Genomic DNA, 22,419 nt, shown 5'->3' with positions numbered 1-22,419 from the left:
TCACCGTAAAGAAGATTATTGGCTCTAATCTCATGAAGCTCAGCTGATGTCAGTGTGAGGCGTTTATTCACAGCTGAGGAGCCGCCATGGAGCATGCTCAGTGAGGACCATTAAGAAGAAACCACACGGAGACTGAAGCTGATAGCACTGATGTGGGAAAATATGCAGTTATAATCATAAAGAGTAACGATGGTTTATAACTGTATAAAAACCTGAAAAATGCCAATATAAGCTCATCACAATTCAAGGCCTGGCCTCTACCTGTCTGCTGGGGGAATAAAATAAATAAATAAAAAAATAATGAAAAGATGTAAGAAATAAAATAGAGTTAATAAAATCAAAAAATATAAACAACAAAACAATAAAATGAAATAAATAAATGGAATAAAGTCAAACAATAAAGTAAAAAAAATACAAATGAAATAACAAAAACTGAAATTCATTTAAAATAAAACATCTGAACAAAAATCTTTAGGAGAGGCCGTCTGAACAAACATCTTTAGGAGAGGCCATCCGAACATGAATCTTTAGGAGAGGCCGTCTGAACAAACATCTTTAGGAGAGGCCATCCGAACATGAATCTTTAGGAGAGGCCGTCTGAACAAACATCTTTAGGAGAGGCCATCCGAACAAACATCTTTAGTAGAGGAGATCTGAACAAACATCTTTAGGAGAGGCCGTTTGAACAAACATCTTTAGGAGAGGCCATCCGAACAAACATCTTTAGGAGAGGAGATCCGAACAAACATCTTTAGGAGAGGCCGTCTGAACAAACATCTTTAGGAGAAGCCATCTGAACAAACATCTTTAGGAGAGGCCATCTGAACAACCATCTTTAGGAGAGGCCATCCGAACAAACATCTGTAGGAGATGAGATCTGAACAATCATCTTTAGGAGAGGCCATCTGAACAAACATCTTTAGGAGAGGAGATCTGAACAAACATCTTTAGGAGAGGCCATCTGAGCAAACATCTTTAGGAGAGGCCATCTGAACAAACATCTTTAGGAGAGGAGATCTGAACAAACATCTTTAGGAGAGGCCGTCTGAACAAACATCTTTAGGAGAAGCCATCTGAACAAACATCTTTAGGAGAGGCCATCTGAACAAACATCTTCAGGAGAGGAGATCTAAACAAACATCTTTAGGAGAGGCCATCTGAACAAACATCTTTAGGAGAGGCCATCTGAACAAACATCTTTAGGAGAGGCTGTCTGAGCAAACATCTTTAAGAGAGGCCGTCTGAACAAACATCTTGAGGAGAGGCCGTCTGAACAAACATCTTGAGGAGAGGCCGTCTGAACAAACATCTTGAGGAGAGGCCGTCTGAACAAACATCTTCAGTCTGAACAAAGAGCCGACTCAGCGCTGGGATGCTTTGCAAACACTTTATTACACAAATTACATAGTTACTCAAAATAGTACTCTTGCAGCAAAACCAGTGTGTCACAATAAATATCAGAGCGCCAACATGTTTCTACGGCATGCCAGAAAGGACATCATTCATTCAGAGCGCCATGGCGGGCTGAGAGCAAGGACACGGGCAGAAACAAGAAGCTGGAAGTTCAGAGGATGAAGAAGGATGAAGATCAGGAGAGTTAAACTGATTTATGTCATGATGCAGCATTCGATCACGGGGTGTATGGGGGGCCAATGTGTGTTTATTTAAGAGCAGGTCTCATACATCAGTACTGTTAGAGCTTCCTGATGGCCAATCTGACCGATGTTAAATAAAGAGTCCAACGGCCCCCATACAGGTGTGTTAACGTGCGTGTTAACGTGCGTGTTACTGTGTGTGTGGTCCTGAGAGTTGAACACACTCTATGAGAATCTCTAAAAAGTTGTTTCTGTGCTTTAAAAACAAAAAGTATAAAAACAGGATTAAACTGTTGGAGCTCTTTTCTAAATTAACAATCAGCTGTTTGGAGTGTTAAACATGGCAGACGCAGACTTTGGCAACCATATTTGGCTGAGTGGGCGGAGCTGGAGAGGACTGGAGAAAACCTTTGTTCCTCTGTTGGCGAATAAAAACTTTATTTAAAATCTGGATGAGCTGATTGATCAAAGTGCTGCTGATCAATAGAAGTATCTGCTGGTTTCTGTCTGTGCAGGAACTCTTAAATAAAATTAAAGTGCATTATAAGAATCGTCCAGCGTGCGCGTTTGGAGCTACAATAAAGGGGTAAAGACGTGGCGGCGTCGTGGAGCTACGGCGAGCGGGTGGACGGCGCTCGGACTGGCAGACATGTTTTGACACATTCTCTCCCTCTCTCACATAAATATACATATATAGTCATAATAATATCAGATCTGTTCACCTGAAGGCGGTCTCTAGTTTACACGCTCCTAGCAGCAGCTGATTCTCCCTGCGGTATGTTCAATCATGGCGGCTGGTCAAAAAAAGGCGAAATGATTTTTAAAAAAAAGGCACAAATGACAGGAAATGAGCGTGGACGTGAAGCATGGAGACACTGAAATAATGAAATGATTTATCAGAGCAGCTGATGGAGGGTCAGGAGGAACTGATCCTGATCCACGGAGACGCTGACGGACTCTCTTATTCCAGTTTCAGAGTCCAGGGCTGGGTCTTCATGAAGGGATCACTGTGACCAGCAGGGGGCGGCAGATCATCGTGCACCTTTATTACGCTGCAGAGGTACACGCCATAATGAAAGGGAAGTCTTGCCTGAAGTCATTAACGCTACCTTCAACTGGAATTATGCAGAATTTCCCTCCTGTTCCTGGAGACTAACACCAATCAGACGAGGATGACTGAGAGAGACCGAAGAGGACCAGGATCCTTCATGGTACAGGACCAAGGGTTTGCTGGTCTCCTCAGTGTCTCCTCCTTTAAATAAGAATATAATCAGAGAATCTGCTGGTCGCAACGATCCCTGACCTTACAGAGCCAAGCTCTGGAGGGTTAAACGCCGTCAGCTGAAAATGGTGGGACCATCTTCAGTCAGGAATCATCCACAGAAACATTCAGTAATGTTTGCTTTACAGGAAGTGTTTATGAATTAGTCTCTGAGGACATTTACGGTGGAATCGTCTGTTTTGGCCGGAATCTGACAGAACATCTCCGTCGGGGAATGTGAGGATGATTTCACGCCGTTTAAACGTGATTCAGAGTGAAATGTGGGACGGAGACATGGCCAGGTTAAACCAGAGAAATGATTGGTGTAGAGACGACGATGGCAGCTAAAACAACAGGATGGACCAACATGTCAGCCTGTAAGCGGGGGGGGCAGTGGTCTGGGTTTAGGATGAGGTTTTAGGAGGGGGCAGGGCGGAGTATTCCTCGTTCTCTGAATCACTGCTGTCCTCCTCCATCCTTTCCTGGTCGCTGCCCTCCGTGCTCAGCTGGTCAAAGCCCTGACGGCTGTAACCCTGACGGGACGCAAAAAAGTTCCCCAGGTTCAGACCGCCCACCGCTTTACCTGGAGGGAGAGAGAAGGGGTGTTAGAACATCCCAGGACAGCTGTGACTCATCTTATGGCTCTTCAATCTGAACAGAGCATTAGCTTTAGCATTAGCTTGAGGGAGCATGTGCAGAGTTTCTGATGATTATTGCAGATGTTTTTAATGTTCCTTAAATCAGAGGACGTTTCACACGTGAATGTGACCTGTTAGATCATCAACGTTAGGACTTATCCATTAAATAAAACAGACTGTATGAAGTTATTGTATATCAAAAAGGACCCACCTCGTATTTTTCCCAGAATTCCTCCCACTGAGCTCGGATCCGACTTCACCTCACATCGGTCTAAAAACACAAAATTCAGAACAATAATAAATATATTCACATTGTCCTTTACTGGTGAGGTGGTAACCTCCTCCGTCTATATAATCGTAACCCGAGGTGGCGGCGGCGGCCTCTACTTACTGTTTTTCCTCCAGCAGATGAAGAGTCCGACGGAGATGACGAGCAGCAGAGGGACGAGCAGCAGCGTGGTGATGACAGCAGGGAGGGCTCCCTGCTCTCTGACTGGCTGGGCTTCACCTTTCTCCTTCTTCTTCTTCTCCTCCTCCTCCGTCTTCATCTGAACCTGAGGCGGCGGCGGCGGCTGAGACTCGCTTTGTTTCTGATGGACGGCTGACGTCTTCGACGCGTTGCTCTCCGGTCTCATCTTGGTCTGAATGACGGTTTCTATCGCTGCACGGAAAAACAGAAGTATGAGCACGTTAAGATGTTCAAAAACACTGCAGGAGGTCAGAGGTCAGAGGTCAGTCTGATCATTCAGAGAAACACTGGAGGTACTCCATGTTTGAGGACATCTGAGATGACCTTTAAATCAGCAGATGTGAGGACTTTAAATCCTGAACCAGGTCTACCAAATCTGGGACTACTGCAACGATGGCTGCTTTCAAACATGGCGGTGTCTAACGAGAAACGACCATAACGAGTTCCTCCATGGTCTCACCACATCCTGAGGTCTTTGTCTGAAGTTTAATGTAAAACTTGGATAAGGTAGCACTACAGAGGTGAAGGAACTACAAATCCCACAATCCATTGCAATTACCTGATTGTGTGAGGGCTAAGGAGTCTAATCTCTGTGTGGGAAAACATGTTCAGTAAAACCGATCCTGATCCAGATCCTGGTCCTGACAAAACTCACCGGCTATTTCTTGAACTTCGATCCCCGCTTTCTTCACAGAGCGATGAAACTCTGAAAGATGAAGATGAGGACGAAGATGAGGTCATTTTAAAGCTTTTTTAACTACATACGGACTATCATAGAGGTCAGCGGTAAATTAGAGTCTCTTACTCTCGGTGGTGAACTTGAAGACTTTTTTACTTCCTGCGTCTCCGACGAAAACGCTGCCGTCTCTGGTTTCTACGATGTCATGAGGCATCTTAAAGTCCTAACAGAGAAAACAGAGAGAAGATGAGGATTTAGTCTGCGTTCAGCAGAAGGAGGAGGAGGTAGAGCATGCAGGTGAATCAAGGAGGAGGAAGAGGAGCATGTGAGTCAGGGAGGAGGGAAGCAAGTGGAAAAATAAAACATCCGGATCAGACGGATTAGAGAAGGAGGTCAGAGAGAGAAGATCAGCTCTGAGGTGAGAGATCTGACAGGATCAATAAAAACAGGACAAACCAGACCGTAGAAGGACAGAACCTTTCAAAGTAAAACCCAGAGGGTGAGGATGAGCAGGAAGAGCGTTCTGTCACATTCATTACAGGCCAATCAGAGCACCTAGACCTTTAATTTAGACATGCATCAACCCTCCATCACTGCTGGCAGTAGGGCTGGGCATCGCTGAGATTCTTCCTGATACTGGGCTAAATCTGCTGTCAGTAGGGCTGGGCATCGCTGAGATTCTTCCTGATACTGGGCTAAATCTGCTGTCAGTAGGGCTGGGCATCGCTGAGATTCTTCCTGATACTGGGCTAAATCTGCTGTCAGTAGGGCTGGGCATCGCTGAGATTCTTCCTGATACTGGGCTAAATCTGCTGTCAGTAGGGCTGGGCATCGCTGAGGTGTTTCCTGATACTGGTGTTAAATCTGCTGTCAGTAGGGCTGGGCATCGCTGAGGTTTTTCCTGATACTGGTGTTAAATCTGCTGTCAGGAGGGCTGGGCATCGCTGAGGTTTTTCCTGATACTGGTGTTAAATCTGCTGTCAGTAGGGCTGGGCATCGCTGTGGTTTTTCCTGATACTGGTGTTAAATCTGCTGTCAGTAGGGCTGGGCATCGCTGAGGTTTTTCCTGATACTGGTGTTAAATCTGCTGTCAGTAGGGCTGGGCATCGCTGAGGTTTTTCCTGATACTGGTGTTAAATCTGCTGTCAGTAGGGCTGGGCATCGCTGTGGTTCTTCCTGATACCACTCCCCTGTTATAATCATCTTTGTTTTAGACTTGAGGACTTGTTTTTAAAGGGCTGAGTAAACTCCTGCAGAGGCATGCTCTCTTGTTTATTAAAGATAGAATCCATGAAACCAGATCTAATAGTACAGTTAAAGATGCATTTTGGTGTAAATCCTGATGAGGTTGGGTTGATCTGGTTGGTCAGTTTGAGTGTTTACCTTGGTGTCAGGCTCAAAGGTGTCCAGGATCTCCTTGGTGGAATAGTTGATGACGAATCCTCTGAGAGGAGCCGAGCTGAACAGAGATTCTCCATTGACAGCGAAGATCACCCCGTCTACAGACACAGGGAAACAGCCATCAGAATGGAGATCAGATAGAGGAGGACTACGTCTGAACAGACTCAGGGACCAGATCTAGAGTCTACATAGACCACAGGTCATCACTGAATCTGAGCAGGACTGCTGCTGATGTTTCTGTCATATTTAAGCAGGACAATCCTGTTATTACTGCTTTAAAATTTAAAATACATCCTTCAGTAACAGGTGTCTGAGGCTCATCAATATCATCTGGTTTTAATGATTTCATATCAGTAATAATCCTGATATCCTGTCCTCCGTTATTGATGATCTGACCTCCTGCAGGGCTGTAGGTGATGGCGAACACCTCTCCTCCGAACTCGTCTTTCTTGATCTCCTTTACAAACTCGCCGCTGTCGGCCAGAAAACACTGGATGCGTCCATTCTCTCTGTCCGCCACGCACAGTTCCTGTCTGTCGGCGAGGAACACCAGGCTGTGAGGAACACGGAACGGAGTACGCCGCCTCCGGTCGGACGTCCCTGCAAAGACATGAGGAAAGGTGGATCAGTAATGAGAGTTTTAGCGTGTAGAGGAGGGTCACATCAGTAGAGACGGTTCATTACATAGATATGTGTAGGTATATTTAAAGTGTGACGGCGGTCAGAGTACGAGTAAACCCGTCTGTCTCAGTACGTCGGCGTGCTCCCACCCACCTGCGCCCCACTCAGACAGGTATTTCCCCTCTGCAGAGAACTTGAGGATCCTGGCGTTGCAGTATCCGTCAGAGATGAAGATGTTCCCGCTGACGGGGTCCACAGCCACGTCGGTGGGCTGACAGAAGTGTCTGCTGTCACTTCCTGGAGTAAACTCCTCGCCCAACGCCAGCAGGGTCCGGTCTCTGCCGTCACCGCTCACCTTCAACACCTGAGGATGGGCAGGAGAGTCTTTAGGGTGGTGCTAACAGTTATTAGAGCAGGATTATAGCTGACAGACATCTCCATCCTACCTGGTGCAGAGCCACATCAGTGACCCAGTAGTTGTTGTCTTTGTCCGTAGTGATGCCATGAGGAAGATAAAACCTGAAGAACCACACCAGTTAACTACATCAGTACTACACACACTACAGACAAACTAATGTCAAATAGAAATGCTCACATGTTCCTCCCCGAGGCCTTCAGGATGTTCCCTTTAACCGGGTCTACCACCAGGATGGTGGACTGCTGGATCGGACCCAGAGACCTCTGCTGGTACTGAGCCTGGTTGTTAAAGGAGCTGCACACCAACAGTTTCATCACATTTCAATCATTTATCGATCACCTTTACTACAGGATCAATATCAATAACTAACAGGAACTCACTCGACCCCCCAGGTGTGATCTCCTCTGTGGAAGATGACAAGCTTGGAGTCTGAGTCCAGAGCCAGTCCTGAAACCTGACCCAGCTGGAGGGAGCTCTGAGGCCACGACAACACCTGCTCCAGGTGAGAATCTGCACATAAACACAGGTATAAATAATAGTTATATTTATATCACAGTTAAAATAATATAAATATATAAAAAACAGAGCTGGAGCTCTCCAGGTGAGAATCTGCACATAAACACAGGTATGGTTGCAGAGTCACACATCCTAGAATGTTACCATGGTTACAGAGTCACATGTCCTAGAATGTTACCATGGTTACAGAGTCACACGTCCTAGAATGTTACCATGGTTACAGAGTCATCACTGTGTCATTTCATTTTGCAAATTATCTTTTGCTCTGATTGGTTCTCACAGAGATGTCAGAGGGTTAGGGTCTCAGTAGTGATGTTTCAGTGATCAGATTATAATTTCAGGGCAAATCTCCCTACATAAATGAGATTTGATTCAGTAAACTGGATTTGAGAGAGCAGAGACTGAACACAGGGATTATTTAATGTCAGAGCAGGAGAGGGTTTATCGAAGGAAGAACTGGTCCCTTTCCTGTTTTTATAATTCCACACACAGAGACGATCTGAGACCTTCAACACTGAGAAAACAATCAGACCATGAGTGCAGACCAAGGCTAACGGGACAGAATACTTTTAATGTTCAACCCAGAGAAGGAGGAGAGATAACCCAGGAAAGATGGAGGGAAACTACACAGAGAAGTTGATGAGAGCAGAATAAACAGGTCATATTCAGAGTCAGATCATAGAGAGGAAAAACATAGGGAGGAGGTGTAAATCCATTTATTCTGAATAAATAAAACATCACTTCACAGGAATATAAAAATAAAAATAAAAATAAGGGTGGGGGAGTCCACTGACAGAGAACAGGCCGAGGTACAGACTCATTTATGCTCTGTGTTTGATAATCAGGTGGATGCGGATCCAGGTTTCTCTTTTTTTCGTGGTCATTTCTGCTGGTTCTCTTAAAGGAAATAGACTAAGACTAGAGGTTTAAAAACCACCAGGGGCAGCGCTGAGCCAACAGTTCAAACAAGAACAGCAAAACAAAGAAGAATTATCAGTCAGATCTGTGAACTCAAAGAGTAAAGGTAGTGTGAGCTGGTAAGAAACTAGTTACATAAATGACAACAGCTCAGCCAGGAACACAGACAGACAGGAACAGGAGTGAGCCCTCTAGTGGAGGAACTTCTTTAATGTAAAGATGTTATGGAGTCTGTGGGTAGAGACGGTTGTTTTATTTACAATCTACAGATCTACTCTCAGATATAAAGGAGCATAAATGAGTCCTAAAGTCATAAACCGGTCGTTTTCACAGCAGCAGACCCACCTTGTCGTTGAGCGGCCAGCCTGCTTCGGGGGGTTTTGGCCTCGAGTTGATGGAACCTGTGGACCCGGTCCCTCACCAGAACGGCGCTGGGGTCGGGGTCTTTATCCTGCATTAAACTATCAATCTGAGCCAGCAGCTGAGCCTGCGCTCGGTGCAGCTCGGTGGGCGTGATTTTATGAACGCTCTGTCCTATCAGCCGCGACATCAGAGACAAGATGTCACCTGTACGCACACAGACAGGACAGGAAAGGTGGAAACAGAGCCAGAAGACTGGAGGAGACGGGCAGGAGTCAGAGAAACAGAGCTGTAGAAAGGTTAGAGGATTCATAGTAATCTATGACAGAGAGAGAGGTTAGAGCAGTGTTACTCATTCCTGCTCAACCAAAGAGCCAAATTGTTGAAAAATACCTTTGCAGGTGCCACAATCTAAGAGTTGAAGCAACAACAGCTTGAAGTAGCAATAACTATAAGTTAAAGGTGGAAAAAATGGTCAAAAAGCAACAAAAATGGGTGAAAAGCGGTTAGAACGGGGAGAAAAGGTGGAAAAGGGGTCAGAAAGTAGCAAAAATTGGGTGAGAAGTGGAAAAAAATGAGTTATAGGTGACATAAAATGGTATAAATCTGGCAAAAAAAGAGTGAAAAAGTGACTAAAATGGGCAAAAAGAAGTCAAGAGTGGGCAAAAAAATAGGAAGCAAGTGGTATTTAATCGCAACAGGTAGCTTAAATGGGTGGAATATAGCAACAAAAATTCTGAGAAGGGGCAAAATGGGATAAAAGTGGCAACAAGAAGTGGCTAAAATGGGCAAAAACTAGGAAAAAAGAGGTATTTAATGACAAAAGATAGCTTACATGGGTGAAAACTGGGAGAAAAAATGGTGAAAAGTGGCAAAAAATGGGTAAAAGGGTAGGAAAAAGGTAGCATTTAATTGCAAAAAATGGAAGCTTAAATGGTTGAAAAGTGGCAAAAAATAGAAAAAAGTTTCCCTTTTTAAAGGTTTTCTGTGGGAATCATGTTTCAAATTTAGACATAAAAGAGCCACAAATCATCACAAAAGAGCCCCCTATGATTCAAAAGCCACACGTTGAGTGTCACTGGGTTAGAGGGTTGACGGTGCAGCTCTGCTCTGTAGCTTCATCTCATTCTGAACTGAGGAGTCAATAAATACTCCCCTCTATCAGGAGTTTACTGACCAGTAAACCAGCATTTCTGTTTCTCTTTCACATGATGATGGAGAAAAGCGGTTCAAAGTGGCAGCACCCTCCAGCTCCCATCATGTCTGAGAAGGTGTCACCACTTTAAAACATCTCTCCTCTCTCATTACCTAAGATCGATCCATGAAATCCCCACCGTGGTTTACTGATCAGTGATTACACATAATCAGGTGTCGTTTTCATCAAGAACACTCTCTAGTTTAAAAAGCTAGACAGTAGTGGAGGTGGGTGGAGCTAAGGTGTCTCCTCAGCTTGGACAGAGTTAAACCTACAGAGATGAAGATGTTAGACAGCAGGAAACCAGCAGGCAGACCCGACTCTGGAGGTTCTCATTCATCCAGATCATAGTTATCCAAATCCTGGTCCAAATGTGGCATCTGGACTTGACTGAGGTTTTTGAAGACATTTCTCCTCCTCTGTACAGCTCTGAACTGAACTCAACAAGAGCTGAAGAAGCCTTTTGAAGGAGAGAAGAAACCTCAACCAGGTCCAGCTGGCCCCCTTTGGACCAGGATTGGGACTACAGATAGAAACAAAAGAGACTAATATACTGATAGACTACAGCACACGCTGTAATCCCGTCTGAATACAACCGATGTTTAAATTTGTGGCTTTCTTTTAAAACCACGTGTTTAAAAATTAACAGGAAGTGAGTCAATGTCCATGTATGGGCGCTGCAGACGGAGTGTATCAAAGAGGTGCTTCAGAGGTTCTTCATATCCATAAGGGGTTCCTCATGGTTCAGGTTTAGGACCACTCTAATTTAATATTTACATTGATAACCTTGGACAGAATATTCCAAACGCTTCTTTTCATGTCTGTGTCGATGATACAGATATTTACTGCTGTTCACCTCCACCTGAACAAGCTTTTACAGATCTTTAACATGATCCTGGTTCAGTCCCAGACCAGCTCATTCAGCTGAGACTGGATCTAAATACAGACTAAACCAAACTCATGGTTTAGCTAAAACACGTGTTCAAACTATGGCCCGGGGGCCACATGTGGTCAATTTTTGATCGGCCAGCAGCAAATCCTAGAAATAACCTGAAAGATGGCCCACATTAGAACGTGAATCTTGTACTGGACTGTACTTCTTAGTTCAGCACAAGGCTTTGCCACCATGCTGATTCTGTAAACAAACATTTTGATGGAAGAATGTATATTATTCTGGTTTTTGTGACTAAAATGAGGCAGCACTATAAAACACAACACTATGAACATGTTGGCCATAAAAATAAGGATATTTTGATTTATAATGCCCTGATGGATGATGGCAGCGAAATGTAGCACCACTAACATTTCGGGGTGGAGGCAGCAGGAGCCAGGGACTAACAAGGTTCCCAAAAATCCTGGAAATGAGTGTGCCTTTGCTTTTTCAGCATTTAACTAGCCATTACTCAATCACTAAGCATATGCTAACTCCCCTCGGATTAGTCTCATTAACTTCACTATCCCCAAGGAAAAAGAGAGCGGCCCCCCTATCCTTCAACATTTCTGTATGTGGACAAGGTTTGGACACCCCTTTAATGCCTAGGGGTTTTACTGGTGAACACTGTGTTTAATGGAGAAAGGTAGTGATGAACATTCAGTCAGAGTCACTGATGTTCACTCTGACCTACTTTGGTTTTATTACTGATTGTTCTGAGAGGAGTAGGAGAGTAAAGATAACTGCTGACATTAAAATATACTCAAATATTGACTGAGCTGATGGAGACCTGACTAACAGAATCATCAGAAACCTGAAAAAGTCCTGATGTGTCCTGAGACTTTGGTCCAAACTGGCTCAGAGAGGGAGGAGATTCTCTCTCAGCTGATGATCTGACTGACTCTGATGGATGTTTGAGTCTGCAGGATCAGACCATGAGGACAGACTGAGCTAATATTTACAGATGAAATAATGAGGAGGTGATGACACCAGAACCCAGGAGGACTGAAACCGTCACTATAAAGTCTCAAATACATTCTCACCTCTGTCTTCTAACATTACAGCAGCAGGGTAATGGACTCACCTTGGTCCTGGTCCTGGTCCAGGTTGGCTTTTTTATCCACTAACACCGACGGGTCGTCCTGACGATCTGTGAGGAGGATGGTGAAAGATAAGTAAGAGATAAACGGGTTAACTCATCAGTTTCCTCCACCGCTTATCCTGATTGGGGTCAGAGGGGGGTGGAGCCTATCCCAGCTGTCATTGGGTGAGATGTGGGGTACACCTTGGACTGGTCCCCAGCCAATCACAGAGCTGACATACAGAGTCAGACAACCAGGCATGCTCACACCTACGGGCAATTTAGAGTCACCCATTAAGCTAACGAGCATGTGAGTCTGTTTTCAGCCTGCTCTGCGTGGAGCGATACCATTCCAAGAACAGACCTGGAGCATATCTGGATCAGAACGGAGCACAGAGGCGTTCCTGTGACGGGCAGGGGAAATATGTTAATGCTAACTAGAAAAGCACTCAGAGAGCGCAGACCTCCGCCATCAGCCCTATCTCCCAATAATGAAGAATCCTTTAAAAACATTCCTGGATCCAGACAGTGATCCGGATCACTCCCAAAATCTAATTTGCCGATTACTTCCTCCCCAGTGAGGTGGAGACACGGTGAGGCAAAGCACTGGCTTCGCCACGTGTGGACTGTCATGACGGAAGCACCCAAGGTCTCACCGGACGACTGGAAGTCATGGCAGAGGGTGAATATTCCTCTATTCCTCCCAGCATTGTGAGTGTTCTCGCTACAATTTGCTGTCTCTCTCTCTGTTATGCTTCAACTTGTCTCCTCGACCGGGCTCAGACTCCTTCAGACTCCAACTTTGAATAGAAACACACCCAAAAATGCTGCTGGGAGGCGCAGGTGGCAGAATGGATAAGGCACGCACCCCATGTATGTGGGCGGCCTGGGCTCAAATCCGGCCCGAGGCCCTCCACCACATGTCTCTCCCCACTCTCTTCCCTGTTTCCGACTCTATGCACTATCCTCTCCTCTATCAAAAAAAGGCACAAAATGGTAACAGCGCAGACCTCCGCTATTAGCCCTATCTCCCAATAGTAAAGAACCCTTTAAAAAATTCCTGGATCCAGACAGTGATTGGGATCAGTCCCAAAATCTAATCAGTTCTTCCTAATGCCATTTCTGACATTTCCTGAAAATTTCATGAAAATCCGTCCACAACTTTTTGAGTTATGTTGCTAACAAACAAACAAACAAACCAACAAACCCATCTGATCACATAACCTCCATGGCGGAGGTAATTATCTAAAACACCAGACTTAACTAGTGCTGTGTCAAAGATAACACATGCATGTCCTACCCGTTTTGTGTCCCATGTGCATCATGCCGCTGGCGTGATCAGGACTGACGGTGATGGGGATGTTGGCTTCAGCAGGGATCTCCTCAAACAGCTCTGCAGAGCCCGGCTCCATACAGTTCATGTAGGGGACAGCATGCTTACTGTCCATGTAGTACATGATGTAGAAGTTACACATCTCATCGTCTGACGTCCCCCTGCAGAGACAGGGGTCAGGGGTTAGGGGTCAGGGTCAGACTCAGGGTTCGTTACTCATCATTTCTAATGTGGTCTAACAGATCTCACCCGATGTAGGTCTCAGTTGTTCGTCCCTCTCCTGTGAAGACACAGCGGGCTGCTAGGGTGTCTCCATACTTCACGCTCATGGTTTTGTTAGCGGGATAGAAAGCCTGCAGAGATCAGACACCGAATAGATGGGTTCAGAAACACTTGTCCTCTTATGGTGCCACCATCGTTAAATCCAGTAAAAATCAGGGTACCCATCCTGTTTGATAGAGGACAACAGAAACTAAAGTCCTGGACCCCCTGGGGAGCTGGTTCCCTGGTTTTATTTTACAGAAGCTGTAAGCAGGTTTAGGGATGGAGATCCAAACCTGGGCCTTTAAAGACCCGGTTCTGTATTTTCCAGTCTGACAAGCTCCATCTTACTCTCACATATGAACAGGGTTCTTCTACAAGCTGCTGCTGTATGGGCTCTGTTTAAATATGATAAAACTAACATGGATTTAAAACCAGGTTAGACTGGGATCAATCAGGAGTATCAGGATCAATAACAATCAGCGGTCTCCTCCTCTAATCAGGATTTAGATCTCAGTCTTTTTAGATTCAGGTGTTTGAGAAGAAAATAAAGAAAATAAAGATAACATGTTTTTAGTCAGCTCTAGATTCAGAAATAAACCCTCTGCCTGTTTTTGTTTATTCTTTTATTTCCTCCTGATCATGTGACGTACCTGTGGGAGCTGAGGAGACTGTCGACCAATCAGAGACCATTTCCCGTCTCTGATCCTGTACCCGCTGACCACCTTCCCTATAACACACAGACACAAACAGATTTATAGACATTTAGGTCATCATTATAACGGCCGCCATGATGGCGGTTACATCCTGACGGCGAGTAAAGTGACTGTGATCCTCGGCGTGCTGGCTCACCCAGGCGGTGCGTGTGCGTCCTGAAGGCAAACGGGTAGATGGGATACGACGTGTAATCACACGCCACGTCTGCATTTGTCACTGATGGAGGAATACAGAAATATCAGAGTGGAACGACCATTGATAACTGATCAACCAGTCACCAGACAGAAACAGATCAGTGTCTATGATACTCAGTGACAGATTAAAGATCAATAAATAATTCTCAACTAGATTCTAGTTTAGAAAATATCACATATATCAGAGTATGAACCCACCTCTCTTTCCTGGTAGGATGATGGTGTCCATGGTCATGAGCAGGTAGATACCAGCGATGAACGGCTGACTGTGAGGACACAGAAGACAGATTTATCTACGGAGCAGTTCTCAGAGGAACAGCTGACAGAAGTCCAATTAGAGAGCTTCAGAGAGACATAAACAAGGACTTTGAGATGCCAGGAGCATCAGAAGACAGTAAATATAACACTAAACACCAGATCAAAAATCCTTCATGTAGTTCCAGCAGAGAGACAGTCAGAGGGAGACTGGATCATCTTCATCCTAAACTAACCTTTCATTTATTCTTATTAGAGATTATAATCCAGCAGTAAAGAATAACACTGGACTAAGGGTGAATACTCACGGTCTAGTGGTCACTCTTAAAGACAGTCCGGAGCAGTCTCTGTGATGGTCTGAAACATAAAACAGTGGAACGGTTTATGTGGCTCAGCTCTGATAGGATGTTTACACTGAGCGGTGCAGTCAGGGCCACCCCTGGCCAAGGAGAGGCCCTGAGCAGACTCAGGTATGAGGCCCACCTACACTGAATACCTGGTCCAGCTACTGTAAAAGTCCAGCTTCATCTTCATCACTAACGTACCTCTAAACATTTCTATGAATAGATTCTATCACCAAACATTTCTATAAATATGATGATCAGAGCTGACTATGGTGAAGATCATAAACATGGAGTTAATAACAGACAGGCTGAAAATAATAATAATAATAAACCTGTGTGTGGTTAGAACTCACCAGTGAACGCACCGACGTCTCCATAATGAATCTGCAGCACAAAGTGAGACATCCCTGAACTTCTGCCCACTTTAAAACCAACATCTAAAGAAAACAGTCAGACACAGGTGTGTTAGAGAAACAGTCAGACACAGGTGTGTTAGAGAAACAGTCAGACACAGGTGTGATAGAGAAACAGTCAGACACAGGTGTGTTAGAGAAACAGTCAGACACAGGTGTCTCCATAATGAATCTGCACACAAAGTGACAGTCCTGAACTTCGTGATAGAGAAACAGTCAGACACAGGTGTGTTAGAGAAACAGTCAGACACAGGTGTGTTAGAGAAACAGTCAGACACAGGTGTGTTAGAGAAACAGTCAGACACAGGTGTGATAGAGAAACAGTCAGACACAGGTGTGTTAGAGAAACAGTCAGACACAGGTGTGATAGAGAAACAGTCACACACAGGTGTGATAGAGAAACAGTCAGACACAGGTGTGATAGAGAAACAGTCACACACAGGTGTGTTAGAGAAACAGTCAGACATAAATATCAGGAGTTTTTGATTTTCTCCTGATGAAAATGTAAAGTAGATTCTGTAAGCAGAGAATCAGGGAGAATAAAGACCACCAGGACCAAACTAATCTGGACCTGAACCCTTTCTGACTGACCTTTGGGTAGTTTGGTAGGCGGGGCGTTGCGAGCCCAGGCGTACATGATGGAGGCTTCATCCTTACACGTTCCCTGAATGCCGCCACAGTCCCTGAGGAGAGGAAGAGTCGATAAATACAACTCAGAACATCTGCTAACAGGAGGATCATGAACCAGGTCCTGGCGGTCTGGGTGGATGCTGTGGGAGTAGAGGGAGGACGGTCTATGTAAAGGTGGAGGTGTTCATTACCAGTATCCGCTGGTGGAGACTGGTTTGTGGCAGCCAAACAGCAGCATGTGATGAACTGTGTCCATACTGGCATGAGGGATGAAATCCACTGAAGGAAGCAAACGATAATGGCGCGGTCAGAATATTTAATAATTCAGGAATCAGCCTGAGAGCTGCTCTCTGATTGGTTCATCTATGTCAGGCTCTGATTTAACCTCTGATAGTTCATATTCAAAGAAGCATGAAGGAAACAGGTTTATAGCCTTTAAACAAAAGAAAAAAAATATATAAGACCATTATTTTCTTTAAAAATAAACACAACAGAGAAATCATAGAGAGAAATACCTGATATCAGAGCTGGCTGATGTGATTATTGATCTCTGATTTTAATATTCACACAGCTAATGGGCCTGTTGTTCACCAGAATAAAGATATTCTACTTACCAATATAGGTGTCTCGATTGGTCGGAACAAGATACGACATGCAGAGGTAAGTGTCCGACTGTGAAGGAGAGAACATGGTGTTATTATTATCAAATCCAGACTCAAAACTCACCTGTTCAGGATGGCTTAATTCATTATATTTAATTTGTCCCATTTTATACTGTATTAAGCTTTTACGTCTTGTTTTGTTGTAAATATTTTTAAATCTGTAAAGTGTCCTTCAGTGCTTAAAAAGGCGCTTATAAATAAAATGTATTATTATTATTATAAAGGATATAAACTCTGCCCCTCTCCACAAGCTCCAGGCTCATTAGATTTTTTATTATATTTCTATCTTCTCATCAGAGTTTAATCACAAATGAAAAGGCTTTAAGGATTCAGTATTTCCAGACTCACCGATGTTGGGGTGACCCCAGGCATCCTGATGTCCACAGAGAAGTTCTGAGGGTCTGTGGAGTCCTGATTGGTCCGGGACACACAGGAGGCGGAGTCTGAGAGGTCGCCGTCCTGAGCCCTGAGGAAGGTCATTAAAATGTCCATCAATTTCAGACAGCGTGTGTTTAAAGTGTGCTTTCTGTTTGATTTCTCTATAACCAGTTAAACCTCTAGTATCATGATAACCCCAGTATCTAATCAGCTTTGAGACTCTGATCCGCTCAGACAGGAAGCAGGTTTCGCTCTGACCTCTTGAATCTGTCCAGTGGCTCCAGTCTCTGCAGGCCGTGGCTCTGACAGATGAAGAGCAGCACCAACAGCACACAGGCTCCCATCATGCCTCGCTGCAGCTCTGGGCTCGTGTTCCTGCTGCTCTCTGGGCTGGAAACCTGAAACACAGAGAGACTGTCAGCAGCTCACTCCTCAGAGGGGGGACGGGACGAGACGGGGCTGCTGTCACACCTGGTTCTTCGCTCAGATGGATGAAGAGGAGACGAGGAGGAGGAAGAGGAGGAAGAGTCCCTGCTGGATGTCAATCCTCCTGCATGTCGGACTGACGCTTACGCTGGATCCTCCCTGGAGGTAAATCTGTGTGAAACACACACCTGAAAAAAAACAGGAAAACAGGAGCATTACTGAGACGTAAACCCTGCAGGAGCACATCTGCATGTCTGAGCATGTCATCCTTCTGCTGCCTGATGGAGCTGCTCCGTTTGTAAGGAGAGAGTCAGAGGAAGTCTTTGTCTGCAGGAGCATTTTACAAACTGCTGCCTTAAACTACTGCCTTAAAATATTACCTTAAACTACTGCCTTAAACTACGGCCTTAAACTATAGCCTTAAACTACTGCCTTAAACTACTACCTTAAAATAATACCTTAAACTACAACCTTAAACTACTGCCTTAAACTAATACCTTAAACTACTGCCTTGAACTAATACCTTAAACTACTGCCTTGAACTAATACCTTAAACTACTGCCTTACACTACGGCCTTAAACTATAGCCCTAAACTACTGCCTTAAAATACTAAATTTAACTACTGCCTTAAACTACTACCTTAAAATACAACCTTAAACTACTGCCTTAAACTACAGCCTTAAACTACTGCCTTGAAATAACACCTTAAACTATGGCCTTAAACTAATACCTTAAACTACTGCCTTAAAATAATACCTTAAACTACTGCCTTAAACTACTGTCTTAAAATAATACCTGAAACTACGGCCTTAAACTATGGCCTTAAAATAATACCTTAAACTACTGCCTTAAAATAATACCTTAAACTACTGCCTTAAACTACGGCCTTAAACTACTGCCTTAAAATAATACCTTAAACTACTGCCTTAAAATAATACCTTAAACTACTGCCTTAAACTAATACCTTAAACTATGGACTTAAACTACTGCCTTAAAATAATACCTTAAACTACGGCCTTAAACTACTGCCTTAAAATAACACCTTAAACTACAGCCCTAAACTACTGCCCTAAAATACTAAATTTAACTACTACTTTAAAATAATACCTTAAACTACTGCCTAAAAATATTACCTTAAACTACTGCCTTAAAACTACAGCCTTAAACTAATGCCTTAAACTACTGCCTAAAACTATGGCCCTAAACTGCTGCCTTAAACTACTGCCTAAAAATACTACCTTAAACTACTGCCTTGAAATACTACCTTAAACTACTGCCTTAAACTACTACCTTAAAATAATACCTTAAACTACTGCCTTAAAATACTACTTTAAATTACTGCCTTAAAATCTTACCTTCAACTAATGCCTTAAACTACTGCCTTAAAACTACGGCCTCAAACTACTGCCTTAAAATACTACCTTAATCTATGCCCTTAAACTACTCCCTTATTATACTACCTTAAACTACCACCTTTAAACTACTGCCTTTAGAACACTACCTTAAACTGCCTTTAAACTATGGCCTTTTAAAAAACAGGCTTTAAACCGCGGCGAGACAGAGGGAGAGAGAGAGAGAGAGAGGGAGAGAGAGAGAGAAGGAGAGAGAGAGAGAGAGAGGGAGAGAGAGAGCAGCACATGTAAATTCTGGCATTTCTAAAGCCCTTTTAGTTCCTCATTAAGATTCAAAAACACATTTCTGTTTTTCTCTGAGCAGCAGAGACAGTCTGAACTCTGGAGAAGTTTCCAGACTCAGACATTTTAAAGGTTTGTGTGCCCCGTAGACAACGTTGAGGATTTTAAATCTGATGTCTGACAGTAAAAACCCCGGTACTGTCTCTCCTACATCAGTCTGGTTTTCCCAGAGTCCTGTCAGAGTCCATCCCCCTGATTCCTGATAAACCTCCTCGTCTAAGGTAAACACCAGAGATATCAGGATAAACCAGCGCCAAAGATCAGCAGAGAGAGTCTGTGATGAACCAATTAGAGCCAGCTGACACGCTCACCGCCACACAGCAACAGGAAGCAGCAATCGCCATGGTAACGGCAGTCTGAGGTGCTAAGGCAAAGAGAGGAGGCATGTGTGTCTGACATCTCCATAAGGGTGAGCAGACAGACGTCAGCCAGGTTTCCTCTGACGGTTTTATAATTCCTCTGAGGGTCGTCAGAATAATCCAGTAAATATGTGATAATGAGCCCCAATACACCGGATCCTTCATGAATCTGACCATCAATAACCCCGCCTACTGCACAGCCTCAGAGATAATGTTGGATTGTCAGAGTCATGGATTCAGCTTTAGTCTGTTTACATGAATGACTGAATAATCAGTAAATAGACCGTCACTGCTCCTTCTTCAGCTTCTATTTCTGATTTCTGAATGGTTTCGATTATTCTGGAATTACTGTAGAATCCTTAATGCTATCATGGGTCTACCTGCTCAGTTAGAGAAAATACAGAGAATAATGAGAGTTATAAAGAGTAGATTCATCAGATCTAAACACACAAATAAAAAATAACAGAGCTTTAGATTTTACACAGCTGCTTTATAATAACTTCTCTAATAAATTTAAGTTTCTCCTGATGATAAAGGTTCTTCTTTTGGTGGGTAGAGGCTCTACTGTAAACCTTAAGGCCTTTCTGCAGACATTTATGTATTTATTCCAGTACTGCAGGATAAAACCTTCCTTTCAGCCTTTTATACCACCGTGCTAATGCACAGCCTGACTGTGACTGAGGTTAGGTTAGATGTGCAGCACTAGTCCTGAGCCACCAGCTCAGAAACCACAATCAACTGGGTCTACAGCAGACACCCAGTTTACCCAGTACTCCACCCACTGCAACACTGGCAGCAGATTAGTGCGATGTAGATGGTGTAAGTCAGTGTGAACACAAGGAGACTGGTTTATAAACTTTCATCACTGTCTGACAATCATGAACCACCCCTCTCTGATTGAGAAATAATCAGCTGATTGATACCTGAGGATTAGAGGAGCTGAGACTGCAGCGTCTCCAATCGCCACAGGGAGTTACGTTTCTGTCTGCGGTTCATTTCATCACTCAAGACGGCGACTTACAGCTAAATGTGTTCAAGCTAGGATGGTGCGATCTCTGATCCCCATCTGCTCCAGGTGAGTTTGTCAGACCAGGTGAGTTTAAAGACAGACTCGCCTCCTCTCTGGAGTCTTTAATGAGCTCTGAGCAACAGATCAAACATGGGCATGTGAGCGTGGTGAGAGATGTCAGCGTCAACCATCATACAGTCGCCATGATGAACACATTAAACATTTACAGAACACTATCATCCGTACATCCCTATGTACATTGAACCTTTACATTCATATTCTAAAGACATCATCTGTACATCCCTATGTACATTAAACCTTTACATTCATATTCTAAAGACATCATCTGTACATCCCTATGTACATTAAACCTTTACATTCATATTCTAAAGACATCATCTGTACATCCCTATGTACATTAAACCTTTATATTCATGCGTCCATCCCTATCCCTGTATGATTCTAATACTGAGTTATTGATCTGTGTGGATCTCTCATCATTATTAGTTATTAGTAGAGTTAAAGTTATTGATCTGTGAGGATGATTGATCTTCATCCTGATGATGACTCATCTCCGTTCACTGACGGTGCTACAGCATGAAGAGGGACCGTCCTGCTGACGTCACAGCCCTCTGAGAATGAGGCAGGAAACTATGGAAACAGGCTCATCCCCCTCATGGACCACGGCAGCCCTCCTCCCCCATCATTACCCTGATAAACAGGCTGATTTATGCTCGTATATGTTACTAAAACTCACATCAGTGGCGGCTTCAGTACTAAAATAAAGCGTATATATCGATAACAGTAGTATAACAATGACAACAGGGTTGAAATTAAACATCTAAATTATATTCTAATAAAGTTATCCTTCATATAAAGCCTGTTTTTAAGTACCAGCTCCGTTTTATTCTGAATTATCGATGGTTTTCTCCTTATTACCCACAGACTCCATTATCACAGAGCAGATGTCACGTATGAATCCACAGGAGGGAGTCACGGAGAAAATAGCCTCCTAAAGCTAACAGGGCTAACATCAACAGAGGAGAGCTGCTAATTTAATCTAAAATGACAGTAAAAACACAGAAAAGCTAACTGAGTTAGCAGCTACAGGAGCTAATCAGGTTAATTATCATGTCGTAGCTGAGCTAACGTTAGCTCTGATCGTGTTTGTCTAGTTTAACCGTCGAGTCTGACTTAAACCGGTTTAATTAAAGTGGGTTAATGATCCGGTTCAAACATTAGCTCTGAATACGGCTTTAATAACGAATATTACATGTTTAAATGGCGGCAGCCCTTACCTGATCGCTGTCAGAGATCCTTCTGCCTCCTAAAGTCACCGACGAGAAAACCTGACTCGACCCACGAAGAGACATCCGCCTTCCACAACAACAGCCCGAGACCGCCCCACCTCCACGGACCGGACCCTCCTCCACAGACCGGACCCTCCTACGGACTACTACAGCGACCACTGCACGGGGGGGTAACGGGGTTATATAATTACAGACTGACGGTGTAAAAACTGACAAACTCTGACTGATATCAGGAGTTTATAACGGCACAGTTCTGTTTAGACGAGATATGACAAGTAGGGGAGACCGGGAGCCACTGTAGCACTCCACTCTGACTGAAGTTGTGTCCCAAACCACAAACTTCTACTTTA

General features: G+C 44.0%; 1 protein-coding gene across 3 annotated transcripts; it reads right to left on the bottom strand.

Annotated features, from left to right (window-relative positions):
- Positions 1-1,373: 1,373 nt before the first annotated feature.
- pam (peptidylglycine alpha-amidating monooxygenase) lies at positions 1,374-22,252 on the bottom strand. 3 transcript variants are annotated; one of them, XM_041810674.1, is made up of 28 exons: positions 22,058-22,252; positions 20,772-20,891; positions 17,742-17,884; positions 17,529-17,668; positions 17,241-17,358; positions 16,845-16,902; positions 16,422-16,509; positions 16,192-16,283; positions 15,541-15,624; positions 15,152-15,200; positions 14,787-14,854; positions 14,530-14,610; positions 14,331-14,407; positions 13,666-13,769; positions 13,384-13,577; positions 12,087-12,152; positions 8,862-9,083; positions 7,463-7,592; positions 7,260-7,376; positions 7,111-7,183; positions 6,818-7,028; positions 6,440-6,643; positions 6,026-6,141; positions 4,769-4,865; positions 4,619-4,669; positions 3,886-4,155; positions 3,706-3,765; positions 1,374-3,439 (listed from the first exon to the last, which is right to left on the bottom strand). In XM_041810674.1, exons 4-28 carry the CDS (start codon positions 17,615-17,617, stop codon positions 3,261-3,263), a joined length of 2,898 nt encoding a protein of 965 aa, XP_041666608.1. In that variant the 5' UTR covers positions 17,618-17,668; positions 17,742-17,884; positions 20,772-20,891; positions 22,058-22,252; the 3' UTR covers positions 1,374-3,260. The 3 variants fall into 3 exon arrangements, with proteins under 3 accessions (XP_041666608.1, XP_041666607.1, XP_041666609.1); XM_041810673.1 differs by lacking the exon at positions 20,772-20,891; XM_041810675.1 differs by lacking the exons at positions 8,862-9,083; positions 20,772-20,891.
- Positions 22,253-22,419: the final 167 nt, after the last annotated feature.

This window comes from Cheilinus undulatus, linkage group 17, assembly GCF_018320785.1.
Source record: "Cheilinus undulatus linkage group 17, ASM1832078v1, whole genome shotgun sequence".
Lineage (NCBI taxonomy): Eukaryota > Metazoa > Chordata > Actinopteri > Labriformes > Labridae > Cheilinus > Cheilinus undulatus.
Note: the sequence above shows the minus strand (reverse complement) of the source record. Positions and strands in the feature narration are given on the sequence as shown.